The sequence below is a fragment of the Hesperophylax consimilis genome, chromosome 11, assembly GCF_061612785.1.
Source record: "Hesperophylax consimilis isolate HC1 chromosome 11, BYU_Hcon_1.0, whole genome shotgun sequence".
Classification (NCBI taxonomy): domain Eukaryota; kingdom Metazoa; phylum Arthropoda; class Insecta; order Trichoptera; family Limnephilidae; genus Hesperophylax; species Hesperophylax consimilis.
The window spans coordinates 410,149-430,901 of NC_142846.1; the positions used below are offsets into that span (position 1 = coordinate 410,149).

At 40.2% G+C, this 20,753-nt stretch overlaps 2 protein-coding genes across 2 annotated transcripts in view; one reads left to right on the forward strand and one right to left on the reverse strand.

Moving 5' to 3' along the window:
- Positions 1-3,418, forward strand: RpL18A (ribosomal protein L18A). Its single transcript, XM_089636961.1, has 3 exons — positions 1-87; positions 449-625; positions 3,021-3,418. The coding sequence occupies exons 1-3, from the start codon at positions 70-72 to the stop codon at positions 3,357-3,359; spliced, it is 534 nt and encodes a 177-aa protein (XP_089493087.1). The 5' UTR covers positions 1-69; the 3' UTR covers positions 3,360-3,418.
- A 230-nt stretch (positions 3,419-3,648) lies between these two features.
- The window catches only part of LOC149419601 (endoribonuclease Dcr-2-like), a 94,322-nt gene continuing 77,217 nt past the window's right edge, over positions 3,649-20,753 (reverse strand). The window contains 19 exon segments of the mRNA XM_089637506.1: positions 3,649-10,331; positions 11,816-12,000; positions 12,157-12,519; positions 12,606-12,761; positions 13,089-13,242; positions 13,289-13,413; positions 13,529-13,633; positions 13,749-13,853; positions 13,969-14,073; positions 14,189-14,293; positions 14,409-14,513; positions 14,629-14,733; positions 14,849-14,953; positions 15,069-15,173; positions 15,289-15,393; positions 15,480-15,638; positions 15,641-15,904; positions 17,566-17,701; positions 19,160-19,399. Coding sequence (XP_089493632.1) covers positions 10,172-10,331; positions 11,816-12,000; positions 12,157-12,519; positions 12,606-12,761; positions 13,089-13,242; positions 13,289-13,413; positions 13,529-13,633; positions 13,749-13,853; positions 13,969-14,073; positions 14,189-14,293; positions 14,409-14,513; positions 14,629-14,733; positions 14,849-14,953; positions 15,069-15,173; positions 15,289-15,393; positions 15,480-15,638; positions 15,641-15,904; positions 17,566-17,701; positions 19,160-19,399 — 2,887 coding nt within the window. The 3' untranslated portion in view covers positions 3,649-10,171.

Consider the following 20,753-nt stretch of genomic DNA (forward strand, 5'->3'; position numbering starts at 1 on the left):
ATCACAAATTGATAGGCGGCCATCTTTGAAAAACGGTTTCCGCTTCCTTTTACATTTGCTCTCCTCAAAATGAAGGCTAGCGGGCAGGTAATTACGAATTTTTACGTTAAATTCGTATAATGAATGTGTCAATTTTCAATTAATTTGTTTTAAATATATTTCTTCAACTTATACAATGTTTTCGGGAAACGGTATCATGTTTTATTTGCCCTGTATGGCCGAATCCTAACATGTGGGCAACGTGTTGACGCGTGGTTTTTACATTAATTTTGTGATCATTTATATTGAATGATGTGATTGTGAATCTAAATAAGTTCTTAAATCTCCAGTTGGCCAAATTTTGAAGATTTAAACAGAATTTCGCATTTATTTACAGTTTTCTAGTTTGACAGCTCGAAGAGGTTATGTATGCAAAACGTCTGAACTGATTTGTATTGTTTGTTTTTAGTTGAAAGAGTTCGAGGTGATCGGGCGCAAGCTCCCGACCGAGAAGGAGAAGGTCACCCCCCTTTACAAAATGAGGATATTTGCCCCAGAACCCATCGTAGCAAAGTCTCGTTTCTGGTATTTCTTGCGTCAACTCAAGAAGTTCAAGAAATCTACCGGAGAGATCGTCTCGGTTAAGGTAAGTCGAGTTTGAGTGCTGTACTCTGTGATGTTGGCTATATTCAAAATATATTACGTATGTGTAGAGTTTAGCGAGTTCAAAACTTAACAAGTAAAACTTTATTCACGGTTCTTGGCAGGGGAGTTATCATTTTGCTAAAAGCGCTTTGTTGTCAGTCCTTCCCCGTGTTTTATTTAATAAGAATAGGTAAATACACAAAGCCAAGCTTTTTTGATTTATTTGAATAAACAACTAGAGTTTTGGGTACTTATGTACCTAACTGCCGCACTTTTAGGCACAGATTATGAAAATTTCACTTTGTTTCAACAATATGGTACATGCAGTGTATGTAACATTGAGTTTTCTATGCATTTAATATATGTAAAGAATTAAACTAAACGCAAATATCAAACTTGAAACCTCCAAAAATTCTTTTTTAACTAATTATTTCACTTTTAAAGTTGTATGAAAATTCAAATACCAATAAATGAGACACCATTGGCTGGCGAGATTGTGATGTCACAACATCCTCGTGTCAAGTTGCTTTTAGGTGTTGTTCCCGTTGCTGGTTTAATTGCAATAAACGTTTAGTTATGTATTCTAAACCGATTCGTTTTTATAAAACATATGTAAATACCTACCATCAGTAGGTCCGACAGTCCGATAATTTGCCAAAAATCGACACAATCATTGCTACCTATTACCTAATGCTATTTTTTTTAAACAAACCTTTCGATTAAACTTAATGACAATGATTTTTTGCACAATTATGAAAAATAGTGCTATTTAATATTATTTTCGTAAATATTTACATGCGTTAAATCCCTCATATTTGACATAACATTGCGGAAGCTGACCGATGTGAGGTTCGATAGGCAGGTACTGCCAATCTAAAAAATCACTTAACCAGGAGTTATAAACGCAGGGTCTCCCTCAGTCAAAATAGGTATGAAAATGAAAAAAATATATATAATAATGGATTGTAAAAATAGTAAACAAACCTCGAATCAAAATCACTAAAATTATATAAATTATAAATATTTTTATAATGAAATACCCCTGACTAATTTATTTATTCTTTTATATGAATAAATTACATGTGTAATTTTTTGTAAAACACAATTTATTTATATAATTTGGGAGGCTGGTAAAGGAAACCATTAATTGGATAACCAAGTGGTTGGCTACGGCCGGTGACTTGGCAGGGGTGCCCGGGTTCAGGGGGTGAGGATTATATCTCCAGTGGGACTCCTCGCCGCACTGCAGTGGGAGGGGTGAATTACTGATACCTTTCCCTTCCCAGATATTCCTTTCCTTAAAACCGCCACACAGCACTTTATAGCCCCTGGTTAAGTGATTTTTAGCAGTACCTACCTATCGAACCTCACATCCATCACCTTCCTTACACTCATTTGAGCCCTCCAAATAACACCATTTGAGAGTGTATATGATTAGTGATTTGTTGGCTAATTTTACAATCGTTTCAACCTTCTCGTTATGTGTTTTCTATTGTCAGGTTGGCAGTGACTACAAACAGTCAGTTTGAAGATTTTCTCGTAAATTAATTTTTAAATAACACTATTTTTCAATGTCGTAAATGCAAAAAGTTTTCGTTTATCGTCATTAATTTGAATCGAAGGTTTATTTTTTTAAAATTTACAAACGGTATTTTTAAGTAAAATTTTACCTTAAATTCTATGCCTATTTCTCAACGTTCAAACTTAACTTCGATGAGAAAAAATGGAACTTAATGCATCTTTTACCATTAATAGTTATTTTCTTGTCGTAATTTAATGTTTAAACCAATTGCTATTTATAATTTTTTTGCGTATTATTTAATACGCAAAAAAATTCTGCCTCACATTTGTGAGGCAGAATTCTCAACTTTCACAAATGTCAATCCATACTAAAAAAATCCAAAACAGTGGCAAAAGGATCGTTATATAAGAAAAATTTGAATAAAAATGCATCTTTTACTATCTCTCTCCCGACAATAATAGTCTTACAGTAATTAAGTTGGAAAAAAGTGTAATTTCCGTAATCTGAGCCTAAAAGTGAGGACATTATTACCGAGTTTTGTGCCAAAGACTAAGGACGGGTTGTTTCACAGAATTTGAACAATTAAATTTCAATGCTGATTTTCAAGTTCTGTGAAGGTTCTATTCAAGTTTTGTTATTATATCATTGTTGGTCAGTTGTTTCACCAAACTGAAATGTCAACAACTTGAAACAACCCGTCCTATGTGTTTGGTTGGTCAGATTTGAATATTGACAATTGTTGAAAATGCACTTTTAGTAGCCACCAAGGCAAGGCGAACATGACACTAGTGAACGTTCTCGGAACAGATTAGTTTGTAGTGGAACTGGTTATGTAGTGGTAGAGTACATTATCTAATTGTATCTCTCTTTGCAGGAAATCCCTGAGAAGTCTCCTCTGAAGATCAAGAACTTCGGTGTGTGGCTGCGCTACGACTCCCGCTCGGGAACACACAACATGTACCGGGAGTACCGCGACCTGTCCGTGGGCGGCGCCGTGACCCAGTGCTACCGCGACATGGGAGCTCGCCATCGCGCGCGCGCTCACTCCATCCAGATCATCAAAGTGGAGATCCTGAAGGCATCCAGCTGCCGCCGGCCCCAGATCAAGCAGTTCCACGACTCCAAGATCAAGTTCCCGCTGCCCAAGCGCATCCAGAACCGCAAGCGCCTCATCACCTTCTCCATGCGTCGCCCCAACACCTACTTCCAGTAGGCGTTTAATTGTTAACATGATAAAAATCTAATAATAAACACTTGAAACAGTGGAAATAACTCTTTTTGTTTGGTACCTTTCCTTGTTCACTATCCACCCGCTGCGGTAAACTAAATATCTCCAAATCGGTTCACCAGAGAAACAGTTGTTTTGGATGAAAATCTAGGCTGACTTACGCCGAAACGACGGACACGTCCAGCTTGAGCCCCAGTCGGTTCTTTGTAAATAATAATGTCAAATTAATTGAATTAAAACTTTTATTATTCATATTTCTAATAACATAGATTTTTCAGAATATTCTATTGCACAATAATTAAATTATATAAAAAAATAATTGTTTCACAAACATTTCTATAGAGTTATAATTATTTTGAATTAAAATCATTTCCGTAAGCCATATTATATAGCCCATGTCTACATCTTGAGTTGGTTCAATTGCAATGTTGAGATTGTCAAGGCCGAATTACACCTGTCGAGTGCTCGGCCGAGCAACTTATTGAAGATCCAACTTGTGGACGAGTCAGTTCATTGAGAATAGGTTACAGTGAACATGGTTTCTCCATAATGAAGAGAGTTTTACAACAACAAATGCCACCATTGACTGACCGAGCAGAGCCGACTTGAGTATGAAGGTGGGGTGGGGGTACCTACTCGACTGGGTCTGTCTCGCCTCGGCAGGTTATAATTCAGGCATTAGTTACTACATTTAAGGGAGTTACCATTAGACCTTTTTATTTATTTAAAAAACATACGGCACAACATGTGCCATTAACATAGGTATAAAATGTAAGAAAATACAAAACAGGAATTTTTTTTTTTACGAGCTGAGCTGTTCAAACAAGCGTACAAAGACTAATACTAATAATAATAGGTACTAGATTTTGGTTCGCTAAACTGAACAAGTTAGCCAGGAGGGTTAATTCAAAGGCAGAATGAAATTAAAACTAAATACATAGTTAATTACTAACTTACCAACAAAGTTAAATTATTTGATTCTCTTCGAATAATGCAGGATGTCCGGGGTGGGGGTAAAGTGCACAAACTTTGGGATTTTACGTGATGGTGGAATGGAAAGATAAATTACTTTTTTACTTGTAGAATCACCTCCCGAAGTTAGTGCACTTTGCGGACACCCTAATTCATTTATTGTTGCAAATTGATTCGCCTTATCAGAGTGGCTACAGAAAACAGATTTAAAAAGTCTTCATTATTAGTCTGATAATGGTCTTGAACACCGAAACAACACAATAAGTCACAATAGTAAAAATAGAAATATTTAGAAATTAATAATACTAAACATTATATATCTGATAATTTCCCCTTTTCTGATGTTCCCAGTGGCATGTTGGACAGAGCCAAAGTTTATTCTTAATGCAGGGTCACATGAGGACAGTACAATACTGTCTTGTCTCAGCTCCGGACTCATTGTCCTACTGTGAACAGTTTGGAGGACAGAACATTGAACCAAGACAGACGGGTCAGCTATTCCGCAGAATTCCGCGCCCGGCCGTGTTGTCCGCGTGTAAACACGTTTGGACAAGACAGTAGGACAATAACCTGTCGCTCCACTCGTGCGTATCTCGGCATTCGGATCTCGTATTTCTTCTTAAAAATGTAGCGTAAATGGAACCCCACAATACATCTTGGTATAAAAGACATAATATTTTTCGCAAACTCGCTTTTACCGCGTGTACTCATGTTCCACGTTTGAACTAAGGTAGAATTGTGCGGTCGAGGCTGTTCACAGAGCTGGGACAGGACAATATTGTCCTTGTGTGATCCTGCCATAGTAGCCATAAGAAAAACAATTAAAAAGACAACAATTACATAATTAATAGTTGCTTATACGAGCACCAAATCAGCATTTTATTATCAACAATGCCAAATATTCTCAGTCTTAATGTCATACATACAAATATTACTGAAGACGTCAACGCTTTAGCAATTGCATATAATTATTATTAATATTGTTCCAAGGAACAGCTGAGCGGCCTGTCTCATACAAAATATTTAACCAAACACGGATGTGTGCTACCTTATTTATTTGAGCTTCAAATTATAAAATTAAGGACATTCAAGAAGTTGATTTTTAGAGGCCAGTTTAATTATAATTATCTATATTAATAAAATGATTGCGATATTGCTCTCTATCTTCACAGAGAGGCTGTGTGACGTGGTGGGCTAGTTAAAAATAGTAATATTGACCTACCTTTTTTGTAAATATGATGAAATATAAAATAAAAATCATTATAAAAAGCATTTTGATAAATTTAACTTACAAATGACCGATTTACATAGGAACCAGTGGCGGCTCGTGTCTTTTTGGTACACTAGAGTGCAGAGATGTGCTTTATTTCAAATAAATCCATTTCAAATGGAAATGCAAAATGGGTACTTTCCATTTTGCATTTTAAATGCCTTTCTAAAAACCATTTTGCATTTTAAATGCTTTTCTCAATGCATTTTCCATTTTAAATGCTTTTTTGCAACATTCTTTCTACTATCTCCACTAATCTTTTTTTCATAAGCCCCAAATATCAGTCGTTCCTCAACCTCGCTATGAAAGATAATTTCCATTTGTCAAGTTTCTCCCGGGTAGGAGCCCTGGCAATTGAGTGATACCATTACAAAAATACTGATTCAAATACTGAACATGGGACCATGACGCTGTAATATTAAATGTTAGATAGCAGTTTCTATGTTTTTACGTTGGCAACATTAGTCCCGCGCAAATTTTTTGTGGTTTCATAATCTGTAGTCGTGGTGTTTTTGGATTTACCATCATGTAATATATTTGTTCTACATTGATGTCCATTATTAAATGACAAAATTGTTTAAAAATTCTATATTTATTTTAATTGTTTGACCTGAGAAACCATTTTGCATTTTCAATGCATTTTGAAAATAGGTATTTTGCATTTTGCATTTGAAATGCTTTTCTAAAAACCATTTTGCATTTTCAAATGGAAAAGTTTTGATCCATTTCCATTTTGCATTTCAAATGGTTTTGGGTACCCATTTTGCACATCTCTGCTAGAGTGCTAATATTTGAAAAATTGGCATTATTGATGTTGTTGTAGCTGAAAACGATTTTTTTATTTTTTGTCTAAAATTCAATTTTTTGTGTGAAAATTTTTCCGGAAATTTCAGATTTCCTGAAAATCTTCATATCAAAAATCTTATTTACTAAAAAAAAAAAATCGCTTCAGCTACAACAAAATCAACAATGCCAATTTTTGCAATATTAGCACTCGAGTACATCCAAAAGTCACGAGCCGCCACTGATAGGAACACAAATTTGTAATTAAAAGTTAATATTATATTCCGAAGTTCATCAACTTATTTTATTGACATAGTAAGTATTTATGTACCATTCAAATAAAATTTACTTGCCAGGATTTTAACCCGCATCCTGCGAATTGCTAGTTGAGAGCCTTACCACAATATATTGTTATTTATTAATTTTTCAATTAACTCACAAAAAATTAATTCTTTAATGGCCTATATTTTTTAATTTAAAACACAAATAAATAAAGTAGCACACATCCGTACTAGATATTTTCTTAATACCTTTTGCTTCATAAAATGATTTTTCAGTTTGGTTAAGTATTTAGGCTAAAAATGGGCTATGAAAAAGGCCGCAGAGTCGTTCCTCATGTTTTATAGGGTAACCGGGAAACTCAGGACAGCGGCAATTTGATACATTTTTGAAAAGTGATGTAAAGTCATTAAAAGTGAATGAAATTACGATAAATAGGTTAAGTTAGGTTAGGTCAACTGTCTCCCTTACTGTCATGGTGATAAATATCATCTAAACAGTGTTAGAAAGAGAAAACACCACGCTTTATATTCAAATCTAGAAGTTAACCATAGAAGAATTAAAATGTGCACCTTTATGAAACATTATGAATGCAATTTGAAAAAAAAAAGTGGAATTTTATTAATTATTTTAATCAAATGACAAAAAAGTGAGGTGGCAATAACGTTTGTAATACATCTGTCTTTACTTGTTTTTCACATATTTTTTCATTATCAGTAATCTTAGTTACAAAAAACGTAAGTTGAGCCATTTTTAATTTTTTTTGTGTTCTCATTAAATATTTTAATACAGTCAAACTTGGTTATAACGAGCACGAGGGGACGACGAAATTTACTTCTTATAACCATTAATTGTTATATCTAAACTACGTTTTTTAGTCTAAGTCGTATGTACCTACCTACGTGTCTCTACTATCAATATATTTGCAAAAGTACAGTATATTTTCAAAATACGAGTAGGTATTACTTATTAAAAAAATTATTAGAAAAATACAATTTTACTACTCAAATTTATTTTCAATGATTGTTTTAAAGATTTCGCTTTCATGCTTCTCAATTTCCTTATCAAAACAATCAACGCATTAAAACTATCATCACCTGATTCAAGGCTTCCTAGAAAAATATCACTAAATTGTTCATCTTATTATCACTACATTGTGCGTATTGTACCTACCGTAAAATTTTACTGTTTATAATTTGTAAAATTTTACTTGTCACAAACCAGTGATGCACGACCCGCGGTCCCATTCTTGCTGCTCGCATGCCAAATTCATACGGCCCACATGGCTATAGAGAAAAATCTAAATATTTGGGGTTATTTTTGAAAACCCTGGCTGATTTTTTTATGGAGTTTTGGTTAATTTACGCTGCATTTCCCAAATGAAACCAAATTTGAAAAACCGGTTTGCATAACAGGAAATTCAAAAAAATCAATAGAAACCGTAACTCTTGAATATCGCTATTTTACATTATGCCTGATGGATAGAAATGGTTCACATAGCCGACAATCTTACACAGGGAGTGCTGTAAAAATTCGGCATTCATGTATTCAGAAATTGTGTTGACAAAATTATTTGCTCAGTATTATCAGTGAATCGACCTCGCTATAACAGTCAACAATTATGTTTATGAAGATAAGGCTGAACTAAAATATCCTTTTGTAATTGTTCTTTATAGCCGTGAACTCGCTATTGCCGTGATCGTTATACCCAAGTTCGACTGTATATCAAAAATTACATTTTTATTTTCAAAAGTTTGTTCAGTTGCCACTGTCCCGAGTTGACGTGGAACCGTTTTATAACTATGATAATAAAAGCCACAACAAGGCAAACATTTCATCTCATGAAATGTTTCCACACAAAACGACTTAAAAGTTACAAGTAAAAATACAGACAAACGTAAAGTGCACAAACTTCGGGAGGTGATTCTACATGATAGTACAAGTAAAAAAGATAAATAACTTTCAACATTTGAAGGTAGTTTTCAGGTATCTGTCCTTTCCCCCCTCGAAGTTTGAGCACTTTACCTCCGGACACCACAGGTGGGAAAGTTCTTATAAGCTAAATGGTGCACCAGAATAAAGTAAGACATAGTTACTGGAGGCCCGTCATCTTCATTCTCAAAGAGTCCACTCAATTGAACGGGAGCCGTGAGCAATGAGAATACTGTGCTCGCACAAAATGACTCCCAGCGTATGAATCGACTACCCACTCATGCATATATTCGCATGTGTTTGTGGAGAATATCGACAGAATGACAGTTTCTCTATCGAAGCTTGTAAAGCTGGCTGACGGATGACGACAGCTGGTCACACCCGACAGTCAAATTCACTCTTAGGGGCCGTTCAAGTATTATGTAAGCACTATAGGGGGGCAGGGGGGTCTTTGCTTTACTTATTTTTGATGACATGAGGGGGTGGGGGGGTCGAGATAGTGATTACGTCAGCACTGCTCAGAGGTAGTTATTTTTTTTTACACATTGGCAACCCACACATTGTCTATGTGTGAAAACCGAATACATATTCGGGGATTCCCACAAATAATTAATACGTTTAGGTACTCGCTTAGAAGCGAATGGGGGAATTACCGCGCGCTACTCACTTGTCAAAATTTCTTCCATCAATCTATTGTTTCGTTTCAGTACGATTGACGATTTGACGTGTTGTAAGCAAATCAAAGCAAGTTAATATTTGTGTTACCGTTGATCCTCTTTCGCCAAAGTTGAATTTTTTATAAAACAGGATACATTAACAGAAAAATGCATATAGGTACCAATTTTTACGTAAGCATGGGAGGGGGGGGGGGTAAGAGCTTTGCTTACTTTTGGTGACAAGGGGGAAGAGGGGGTAAATAATTGTAATAAATCTGCTTACGTAATACTTGAACGGCCCCTTATTACAAATATTTTTTTGAAAAATATATAATAATTTTCACTAGCGTAGAAAAAGAAAGGTGTAAAAATTACACAAAACTCATAAATTGCATGTTAATATTACGTACACGGGTTTCTGGAAACTCGTAGTAACAAGTGGGAAACTGGTGAATCTACATCATATACAGAATTCAATTTATTTATTTTTCCATCTGGCAACTATAGGGTTAAAAAACCTTTCTTTTGTAGACATACAGCCGATATTAATCTCCTAGTGGCCGATTTTTTTCAAAATTGACCTAAAAAATTCGAACTTCGGACTCGATTTACTCGAAAACAAAAGCTCAAATCAAATAAAGTTATACCACAAAATCGACTACAAATGTTTATTTCAATTTCATATAAATTACTTTATTAATGCCCGTTTTAGGGACTTTTACATACGATTAGTAAAATTCATATATTAATACAGTACATAATATTTATTATATATATCTTTTGTATTTGTTAAGTGATAAATTGAAAGAAAATTAAATAATTTCATCAGTTTCCTGCTTGTACTATGAGTTTCCGTACACCTTGTATAAAAAAGTCCTTGATAAATTTGACGAAGATCAGGAGCATTAGCAGTTGGCCACTTCGAGCATGCGGAGCGCCACCTTGGCGGCGGCCCGGCGAGCCTGCGCCGTGTTGGTCCCGAAGCCGTGCACGTGCATAGTGCGCCCCGCCACGCGCAGCTCCAGCGGGACCATCATGGTGCCGTTCCCCATGGGCTCGGACGGCCTGCATCACATTATATTGTTACACCTCAAATACTTCCTAATCGCAAACACACAGATAGGCTATGCAGTCAGGATAGGCGGTAGGAAGTGAGAAGGAAGGAAGTAAGAATGGCTAAGCTGCTGGCAGGAAGGTAGGTACTAAATCTTTATATATATTCAATTGATGGAATGCTTCATCCACATTCAAACATCAAATTATAAATATGAAATTAAGCACACACATCTTGCTTCATCCACATTCAAACATTACATCAACTATTTTTTTTCACCTATTAGTTGCCTGCAACGGGCAAAAAGCTAATTGTAGGCACACGCGTGTTGTTTCATTCACATTCAAACACACACATTAAACACTATATCACACATTTTTGTTGTACATCAGTTTAAATTAATTAATTTTTACCATTTAGTTGCCTGCAACATGCAAAAAGCTAGTTTGCATGCTTAGTTCCTGCCTTTGATACCTTATAATAGTAGGATGTTCGTAGCGCTATGATTCTTAGACAATAAATACTTAGCGCATTTTGATTTCTTGCATTGCCCAGGCTTTACACAAAGTTTTCCGAAATCGGACTTAGACAGTATCCTTTCTCTTGTTTTTAAGGTCAAGTGTGCAAAATTTCATCAACCTCGGAATAAAACTGTAGATTTGTATACAAATTAAATCCACACCGCCCGACAGCCCGCCACAAAGAGACACTCTCCTTTATATATTAGAAAAAGAAGAAGTCTGTCTCTCAAGCAAGATATGGTTACAGCCACTTCAACGGTGCCTACCTAAATTTAGTTCACGTCGCTCTGACTCTTGAGTAATGAATAATAACGCGTAAAATCGCTAGCTTAGTTAAGCTTCTGTCCAGTTCCAGAAGATGTCACTAGTGGTCATCTCATGGAATATTCTAGAAACATTTTGCTAAAACCTGTTTCGAGTTCACTTATCCGGTGAAGTGAAAAATGTTGTAGATCTTCATTTTAACATTTCAATTTGTTCTTTATAGAAAGTATTCCCTGTAAATACTGGAATTAAATATATAGTACTGAAGCGTATATTCCTCCGCCGCTGTCAGATGAGTTAGTTTTTAGTGCCGTGATATTTATTTTAACCATCTTAAGTAAAATAAAGAAGCAGATATAATTTTTCTTATTCCAGGATAATTTTTAGTCTGTTATTTGCAATTGAAAAATGGTATGTCACTGTGCAAAAATTTGACAAACATTTTCTAAGTAAGAATAGTAACGTTTATTGTTATGAAGTATGTCTCATTTAAAACTTTTCTAAGTAAGAATAGTAATACCTCCATCATTCAAAACATTCTTTGTTTGTAAAAGCGCTATCGTTGGAGTGGTGAAGAAGGAACCACCTAACTACGAGGGTTTGCCTGTTTCTTTTCTACAAACGTCCTCTTCCTTCTGCTGGTTACTCGAGTGGCTTGGCAGGCAGAAAAGGAATTACAAGTAGAATAAATAATACAAAATTGCACAAACTTGAAGACGGGCGATGAGTGAATGTTTTCATACAACATCCGGATGGGGTTCTTGGGCACATTTTCGCTGAACATGGCGATCTCTTGGTGCATGATGCGGTAGAAGACGCGCCATACGGTCGCCAGGTCGCCTCCGCAGTCCAGGAAGATGGCGCCCGCTATGGACTCCAGGAGGTCGCCCAGCACCTGCCAAATACAGCGATGGCATCATCTCTTATGTTAGATTTCACTTTGAAGGTAAGACGTGACTATACAATAGTTGATATTCTGCAGCAGTCATTAAGAATAGGAGGGTTAATGACAGTGTCAGGTCTTCCCCTGACAGGTTTAGATGGTAATTACCTTGGGAACTTCAATATACTCGGCTATATTGCATTCGTCCTCCTGCAGCAGGAAGAGGACGCTCTCGTCGATGAGGTGGTTCCGCTGCTGCTGGTACTGGCAGAACTTGGCAATAACCACATCCAGTCCCACGCTGGAGTTCTGCAGGAACTTGTGAAGGCCGAGACGCACCACCAGGCAGGCCAGAGTGTTGTTGTTGACTAGGGCAGAGCGCAGGTCTGTCAGCTCCCCGGGGCTCAGCTGGCCGCAGTGCTCGTACACATGGCACGTCACCAGAAAGTCCAGCACGGCGTCGCCCAGGAACTCTAGGCGCTGGTAGCTGTCCGTCACGCGGTTGCGCAAGTTGGACGAGTGCGACATCGCCTGTAACCAGGTGTTCAACGTGTTACAAATTCATCCCAGACATGTCTAAATATGCATTTATTTCAAATTTTGAAATAACATGGTACCTGCAACAATAAGCTGGGATCCTTGAAGTTGTATCCCACAATCTCCTCAATCTGCGGCCCTGTGTAGTCCAGCAAGAAGGCCACCTGATCCGTGCTGGTGGCGCCACTGTCTAGAGGGCTGGCCAGCTTCAGGGTGAGCAGATCCAACCATTGATCCTGGGGATACAACAATTACTGATTTAACAGTCAACCAAAAGAGCTCTTCCGTTCCTTCAACACCTGTCGGCTGATTGCTATATACATATTTATCTTCTCCTCGTTGAGCACATCTTAGTAGGAAGTAAATTTGTCATTATACAAGAGCTGAAATCAAAAATGGGATATCTACAATCCTAGTACTTTGGACACGTTGCCTGTCAAACCGAAAACTTGAACCTCACTCTCCATGCAGCGTTAGACCATGAGGCGTGGAGGATCCTAGGTCATCAGGGCAATTGGAGCTTCAGAATGAAGAGGCAGCTACTCAAGAAGAAGAATAGTTACCCCTTGAGGAAGCACCCTGAGCCACTGTAGCAGGCGCATGCCGCCCACCATGCCCCCGTCCAGTAGGTACACCCCGATCAGCGCCTCCACAGAGTCCGCCACCATCTGGAACCTCACTCTCCACGCAGCGCTAGACCATGAGGCGTGGAGGATCCTAGGTCATCAGGGCAATTGGAGCTTCAGAATGAAGAGGCAGCTACTCGAGAAGAAGAATAGTTACCCCTTGAGGAAGCACCCTGAGCCACTGTAGCAGGCGCATGCCGCCCACCATGCCCCCGTCCAGTAGGTACACCCCGATCAGCGCCTCCACAGAGTCCGCCACCATCTGGAACCTCACTCTCCATGCAGCGCTAGACCATGAGGCGTGGAGGATCCTAGGTCATCAGGGCAATTGGAGCTTCAGAATGAAGAGGCAGCTACTCGAGAAGAAGAATAGTTACCCCTTGAGGAAGCACCCTGAGCCACTGTAGCAGGCGCATGCCGCCCACCATGCCCCCGTCCAGTAGGTACACCCCGATCAGCGCCTCCACAGAGTCCGCCACCATCTGGAACCTCACTCTCCATGCAGCGCTAGACCATGAGGCGTGGAGGATCCTAGGTCATCAGGGCAATTGGAGCTTCAGAATGAAGAGGCAGCTACTCGAGAAGAAGAATAGTTACCCCTTGAGGAAGCACCCTGAGCCACTGTAGCAGGCGCATGCCGCCCACCATGCCCCCGTCCAGTAGGTACACCCCGATCAGCGCCTCCACAGAGTCCGCCACCATCTGGAACCTCACTCTCCACGCAGCGCTAGACCATGAGGCGTGGAGGATCCTAGGTCATCAGGGCAATTGGAGCTTCAGAATGAAGAGGCAGCTACTCGAGAAGAAGAATAGTTACCCCTTGAGGAAGCACCCTGAGCCACTGTAGCAGGCGCATGCCGCCCACCATGCCCCCGTCCAGTAGGTACACCCCGATCAGCGCCTCCACAGAGTCCGCCACCATCTGGAACCTCACTCTCCATGCAGCGCTAGACCATGAGGCGTGGAGGATCCTAGGTCATCAGGGCAATTGGAGCTTCAGAATGAAGAGGCAGCTACTCGAGAAGAAGAATAGTTACCCCTTGAGGAAGCACCCTGAGCCACTGTAGCAGGCGCATGCCGCCCACCATGCCCCCGTCCAGTAGGTACACCCCGATCAGCGCCTCCACAGAGTCCGCCACCATCTGGAACCTCACTCTCCACGCAGCGCTAGACCATGAGGCGTGGAGGATCCTAGGTCATCAGGGCAATTGGAGCTTCAGAATGAAGAGGCAGCTACTCGAGAAGAAGAATAGTTACCCCTTGAGGAAGCACCCTGAGCCACTGTAGCAGGCGCATGCCGCCCACCATGCCCCCGTCCAGTAGGTACACCCCGATCAGCGCCTCCACAGAGTCCGCCACCATCTGGAACCTCACTCTCCATGCAGCGCTAGACCATGAGGCGTGGAGGATCCTAGGTCATCAGGGCAATTGGAGCTTCAGAATGAAGAGGCAGCTACTCGAGAAGAAGAATAGTTACCCCTTGAGGAAGCACCCTGAGCCACTGTAGCAGGCGCATGCCGCCCACCATGCCCCCGTCCAGTAGGTACACCCCGATCAGCGCCTCCACAGAGTCCGCCACCATCTGGAACCTCACTCTCCATGCAGCGCTAGACCATGAGGCGTGGAGGATCCTAGGTCATCAGGGCAATTGGAGCTTCAGAATGAAGAGGCAGCTACTCGAGAAGAAGAATAGTTACCCCTTGAGGAAGCACCCTGAGCCACTGTAGCAGGCGCATGCTGCCCACCATGCCCCCGTCCAGTAGGTACACCCCGATCAGCGCCTCCACAGAGTCCGCCACCATCTGGAACCTCACTCTCCATGCAGCGCTAGACCATGAGGCGTGGAGGATCCTAGGTCATCAGGGCAATTGGAGCTTCAGAATGAAGAGGCAGCTACTCGAGAAGAAGAATAGTTACCCCTTGAGGAAGCACCCTGAGCCACTGTAGCAGGCGCATGCCGCCCACCATGCCCCCGTCCAGTAGGTACACCCCGATCAGCGCCTCCACAGAGTCCGCCACCATCTGGAACCTCACTCTCCATGCAGCGCTAGACCATGAGGCGTGGAGGATCCTAGGTCATCAGGGCAATTGGAGCTTCAGAATGAAGAGGCAGCTACTCGAGAAGAAGAATAGTTACCCCTTGAGGAAGCACCCTGAGCCACTGTAGCAGGCGCATGCCGCCCACCATGCCCCCGTCCAGTAGGTACACCCCGATCAGCGCCTCCACAGAGTCCGCCACCATCTGGAACCAAATGACAACATTCACAATCAGATACTGCTTTGCATGATAGTGTCAGGAGCAGCTATTGCTACAATAACATGATCTACCTTGTCCATGACGGCCTGGCGTCCCAGGAAGCTGTCCATGCCCTCCACAAACCTCTGCTTCTCTCCTCCCGCCTCCTCTCCTTGTTCCGCCCAGTTCTTGATGGCCTCTATCACCTGCCGCCAGCTCCCCGGCGACAGCTTACCGCTCAGCACCTCCTCACGAGACAGACTGCTTTGCATGATAGTGTCAGGAGCAGGACACTATTGCTACAATAACATGATCTTACCTTGTCCATGACGGCCTGGCGTCCCAGGAAGCTGTCCATGCCCTCCACAAACCTCTGCTTCTCTCCTCCCGCCTCCTCTCCTTGTTCCGCCCAGTTCTTGATGGCCTCTATCACCTGCCGCCAGCTCCCCGGTGACAGCTTACCGCTCAGCACCTCCTCACGAGACAGGCTCAGCGAGTACAGTACGGAAGGGCACACCTGCATTGGTAGGAATCAGCATATAGTCAACGGTACACATCTAAATCATTTCAAATTTGATTATTGATATTTTAAATGAAAAATAAATTTATTTTTGACAAATTTCTTTTTGGTCATAGATTACTAGCTATAAGACTTAGATGTAAGTCACAAAAAATGTTTCTCGATAATATTTTAGTTGTAAGCCAATTATATTAATCTTATTATATATATTCTTGTACAGCATCCTCGAGGTGATCTTTTAGAAAAACGGTGCAATACAAATCGCCAAATATTATTATTAATAGGCAACACGGTATCACATATACGTACATAAGCACACACTTCACCACAATCTTTACAAATCTGCCCTGATGATAGACACTGTAATGCTGTCTGAAAGTTGGCTAAAGGAGAAGGTAGCGCAACACTGCATAATACCCCAAAAATAAATTACTAAGTTACAAGAAGGCTATAATAGCAAATAATAACTATTGTAAACATATTATTCTTCTACATCACTGATTGGTTCTACTTAATTGTATAACCTAAATTTACTCCTGTCATTATAATAATATCAACACCGGAAAGGAAAAATAGCGAAAGCACCTTGCTATTTTTATGGCTACTTTTCAGCGTCCATTAAATACATATGTAAAACCCCTTATAGTCATTGGGCGATTCAGTAGATACCAAAATTATTATTACTAAAGCAATATTCCCAACAGGACTTTCATTGACATGTTGAATGGGCATGGGGACTTCATCGAAGCCAGAGTCAAGTTGGAAATTATTATTACTAAAGCAATATTCCCAACAGGACTTTCATTGACATGCTTGTTGAATGGGCACGGGGACTTCATCGAAGCCAGAGTCAAGTTGGAAATTATTATTACTAAAGCAATATTCCCAACAGGACTTTCATTGACATGTTGAATGGGCATGGGGACTTCATCGAAGCCAGAGTCAAGTTGGAAATTATTATTACTAAAGCAATATTCCCAACAGGACTTTCATTGACATGCTTGTTGAATGGGCACGGGGACTTCATCGAAGCCAGAGTCAAGTTGGAAATTATTATTACTAAAGCAATATTCCCAACAGGACTTTCATTGACATGCTTGTTGAATGGGCACGGGGACTTCATCGAAGCCAGAGTCAAGTTGGAAATTATTATTACTAAAGCAATATTCCCAACAGGACTTTCATTGACAGAGTCAAGTCTCTCGAGCCTCTCAGAAGCTGGCCTGATACATTCGACAGCCACCTCTGGCCTGGAGCCCCATAATACCAGAGACATGAATTTGTCTATCTTTTGAGCACAGGCGCCAGGTAGGAATGCTGTCCTTGTTTTACCCGTATTTCAATACAAGATTTATTTAAAAAAAAAACAAAATATGTATTTTAATAATTCTCTAAATTTGAAATGTGTATTTCTTTTGTTACTCTTTTGGACAGATCTGTAATTTTGTTAGATCTAACTCTGAATAATGATTTTTAAAGTTTACTAACGGTGTTCATTTGAATGGTAAATTTATGATTTGTCTCTAATTATTTTTTTGAAAGGCAATGATCCTGAGGCAATACTTTTAGCTTCACAAATCTTTATACAATAATATTAATGGGGTTACGCTAGTAACAAAACAAATAAAATAAGTGAATGGTAGATTCAAGTAACCTACCCCAGCATCGTTGAGCAGTTTTTTAAGTGCCATGGGCACGGTGAAGGAGGGCACAGAACCATCTGCCTTGGGGGCGAAGTTATCCACCTTCATCCTTCCCGGGAGGTCCTTTTCCAGTCCACAGAAGTACAGGTTCCTGGAAGTAGCACTATTATTAACTACCGGTATGAAAGAGAGCACACATATATGTAGGTAGTTTAATTGAGTGCATTTCTAACTTGTTGCTGACCACCCTGCCCTTGAGGTGTGTGAGCTGTAATACATGTAAGTAGTTTAATTGAGTGCATTTCTAACTTGTTGCTGACCACCCTGCCCTTGAGGTGTGTGAGCTGTAATACATGTAAGTAGTTTAATTGAGTGCATTTCTAACTTGTTGCTGACCACCCTGCCCTTGAGGTGTGTGAGCTGTAATACATGTAAGTAGTTTAATTGAGTGCATTTCTAACTTGTTGCTGACCACCCTGCCCTTGAGGTGTGTGAGCTGTAATACATGTAAGTAGTTTAATTGAGTGCATTTCTAACTTGTTGCTGACCACCCTGCCCTTGAGGTGTGTGAGCTGTAATACATGTAAGTAGTTTAATTGAGTGCATTTCTAACTTGTTGCTGACCACCCTGCCCTTGAGGTGTGTGAGCTGTAATACATGTAAGTAGTTTAATTGAGTGCATTTCTAACTTGTTGCTGACCACCCTGCCCTTGAGGTGTGTGAGCTGTAATACATGTAAGTAGTTTAATTGAGTGCATTTCTAACTTGTTGCTGACCACCCTGCCCTTGAGGTGTGTGAGCTGTAATACATGTAAGTAGTTTAATTGAGTGCATTTCTAACTTGTTGCTGACCACCCTGCCCTTGAGGTGTGTGAGCTGTAATACATGTAAGTAGTTTAATTGAGTGCATTTCTAACTTGTTGCTGACCACCCTGCCCTTGAGGTGTGTGAGCTGTAATACATGTAAGTAGTTTAATTGAGTGCATTTCTAACTTGTTGCTGACCACCCTGCCCTTGAGGTGTGTGAGCTGTAATACATGTAAGTAGTTTAATTGAGTGCATTTCTAACTTGTTGCTGACCACCCTGCCCTTGAGGTGTGTGAGCTGTAATACATGTAAGTAGTTTAATTGAGTGCATTTCTAACTTGTTGCTGACCACCCTGCCCTTGAGGTGTGTGAGCTGTAATACATGTAAGTAGTTTAATTGAGTGCATTTCTAACTTGTTGCTGACCACCCTGCCCTTGAGGTGTGTGAGCTGTAATACATGTAAGTAGTTTAATTGAGTGCATTTCTAACTTGTTGCTGACCACCCTGCCCTTGAGGTGTGTGAGCTGTAATACATGTAAGTAGTTTAATTGAGTGCATTTCTAACTTGTTGCTGACCACCCTGCCCTTGAGGTGTGTGAGCTGTAATACATGTAAGTAGTTTAATTGAGTGCATTTCTAACTTGTTGCTGACCACCCTGCCCTTGAGGTGTGTGAGCTGTAATACATGTAAGTAGTTTAATTGAGTGCATTTCTAACTTGTTGCTGACCACCCTGCCCTTGAGGTGTGTGAGCTAGCCCTCTATAATATATGTAGGTAGTTTAATTGAGTGCATTTCTAACTTGTTGCTGACCACCCTGCCCTTGAGGTGCGTGAGCTGGCCCTCGTGGTAGGTGGGGAAGGTGTGCATCAGCACCAGGCTGACGCTGAATTTGAGGAAAGAGTCTCCGAGGGTCTCCAGGCGCTCCAGGTTCACCGTGTCGTTGGACTTGGCGGTGGTGAGAGCCTCCAGGATGCGGCCCAGTTCCGGTCCCAGCACGGAGGGTCCGCGGATTGACAGGATGGATATTCTATCATTGTATCTGCAACACACATACACATTACATACAAAACGGTTTAATGCCTTTGACATGGCGCTCTGTCTCTCTTACACTGCCTGAATTCTACATCTCAATCTACACCTCCGTGGTCAACGTGTACAAGACACTTTATTAATTTAATAGATTTATCACTACGAGGACTTTTTAGACAAATTTAATAACAGCTGATTTGCAACATGTTCCAGAGAGAACCAGCATTCAGAATCTAAACATTGCTTGAAATGGCTTGAGCAGTGTTTGGTGACCAAATCTGAATAGCCAGGTACTTCCCCACCTTCCTCGACTCATCTCCTTCCCCTCCCCGCTACCTTCAGCCTCACAACATACCCCATTTGGGGATGCCATAGTCTCACTGGCTCCAGTTAGCAAGTAGCGGTTGGGACTCTTGTACATAATATAAATTGATTCACATTCACGTAAGAAAAAATAAATCGCCATTACGTAATGTTGATGAAATTAATTTCTGTATTTAAAATTTAAGACCTGATTTGTGGATCACATAACACACCATTTCTTGTGTTTTTCTTTACTTTCAGCTTTACTAAAAAAAAACACTTCCCAACCGTTAACAGTCTAGTTTAGTTACACATCGAATAGAATACAATTTCTGTTTCAAATAATTGCCAGTAACAAAATGTCTTTAACTGGCTGCGAAAGAACTGGCAACGCCGCATTTTGGCAGACTGACATGAGGTTACCGTCTTGAAAGAATTAAGTTGTTTCCGACATATTCTTTTTTAATTGACTGTTACTCATTGATGTAATAAGTCATTTGCCCTCTGGAGTTAATTATGTTCAAAAAACCTTATATGCATCAAACGGAAAATCTCCTAGTTACAAATAATATACTAGATATTAGGAAACTATTCATTAAAAAGATCATTCAAATAAACTGCATAAAATCCTCACCATGCCACGTAACTCACCCACATAACACAAGGGCAAAATCACAGAATCAACTTCAAGTGCCAAAAATTAATTCAACCTTTGCAAAAAAGCACGAATCCTTCCTAGCACCTTACATCTTCAACACCTTCCTAAAAAAAACCACTTACTGCAACACTCATAAACACCCAAACAGTTTACTTAAACATTTCAACACATGGTTACTACATAAAAAAAGAGCATGCATCAGCAAATTTCTAGCAATCCCTTCTTAGGGCCCGTTCCCACTTCCGTTTTCAAATCGGAGGCGGGTCCCGTTTTAAAAACGGATGCCCTAGTGGCTGTAGTGGATGTATGGAGCTGTTCACACTTGTCCGACACGATTTGAAAACGGATCCGACATTTTTTGTCGGATGGCTCGCCTACGCAGCGCGTCCGTTTTCAAATCGTG

Excerpts from the sequence above, each read along its gene's own strand:
- RpL18A (XM_089636961.1), top strand. Across the intron at positions 626-3,020 it reads GAGAGATCGTCTCGGTTAAG|GAAATCCCTGAGAAGTCTCC; the intron begins GTAAGTCGAGTT and ends CTCTCTTTGCAG.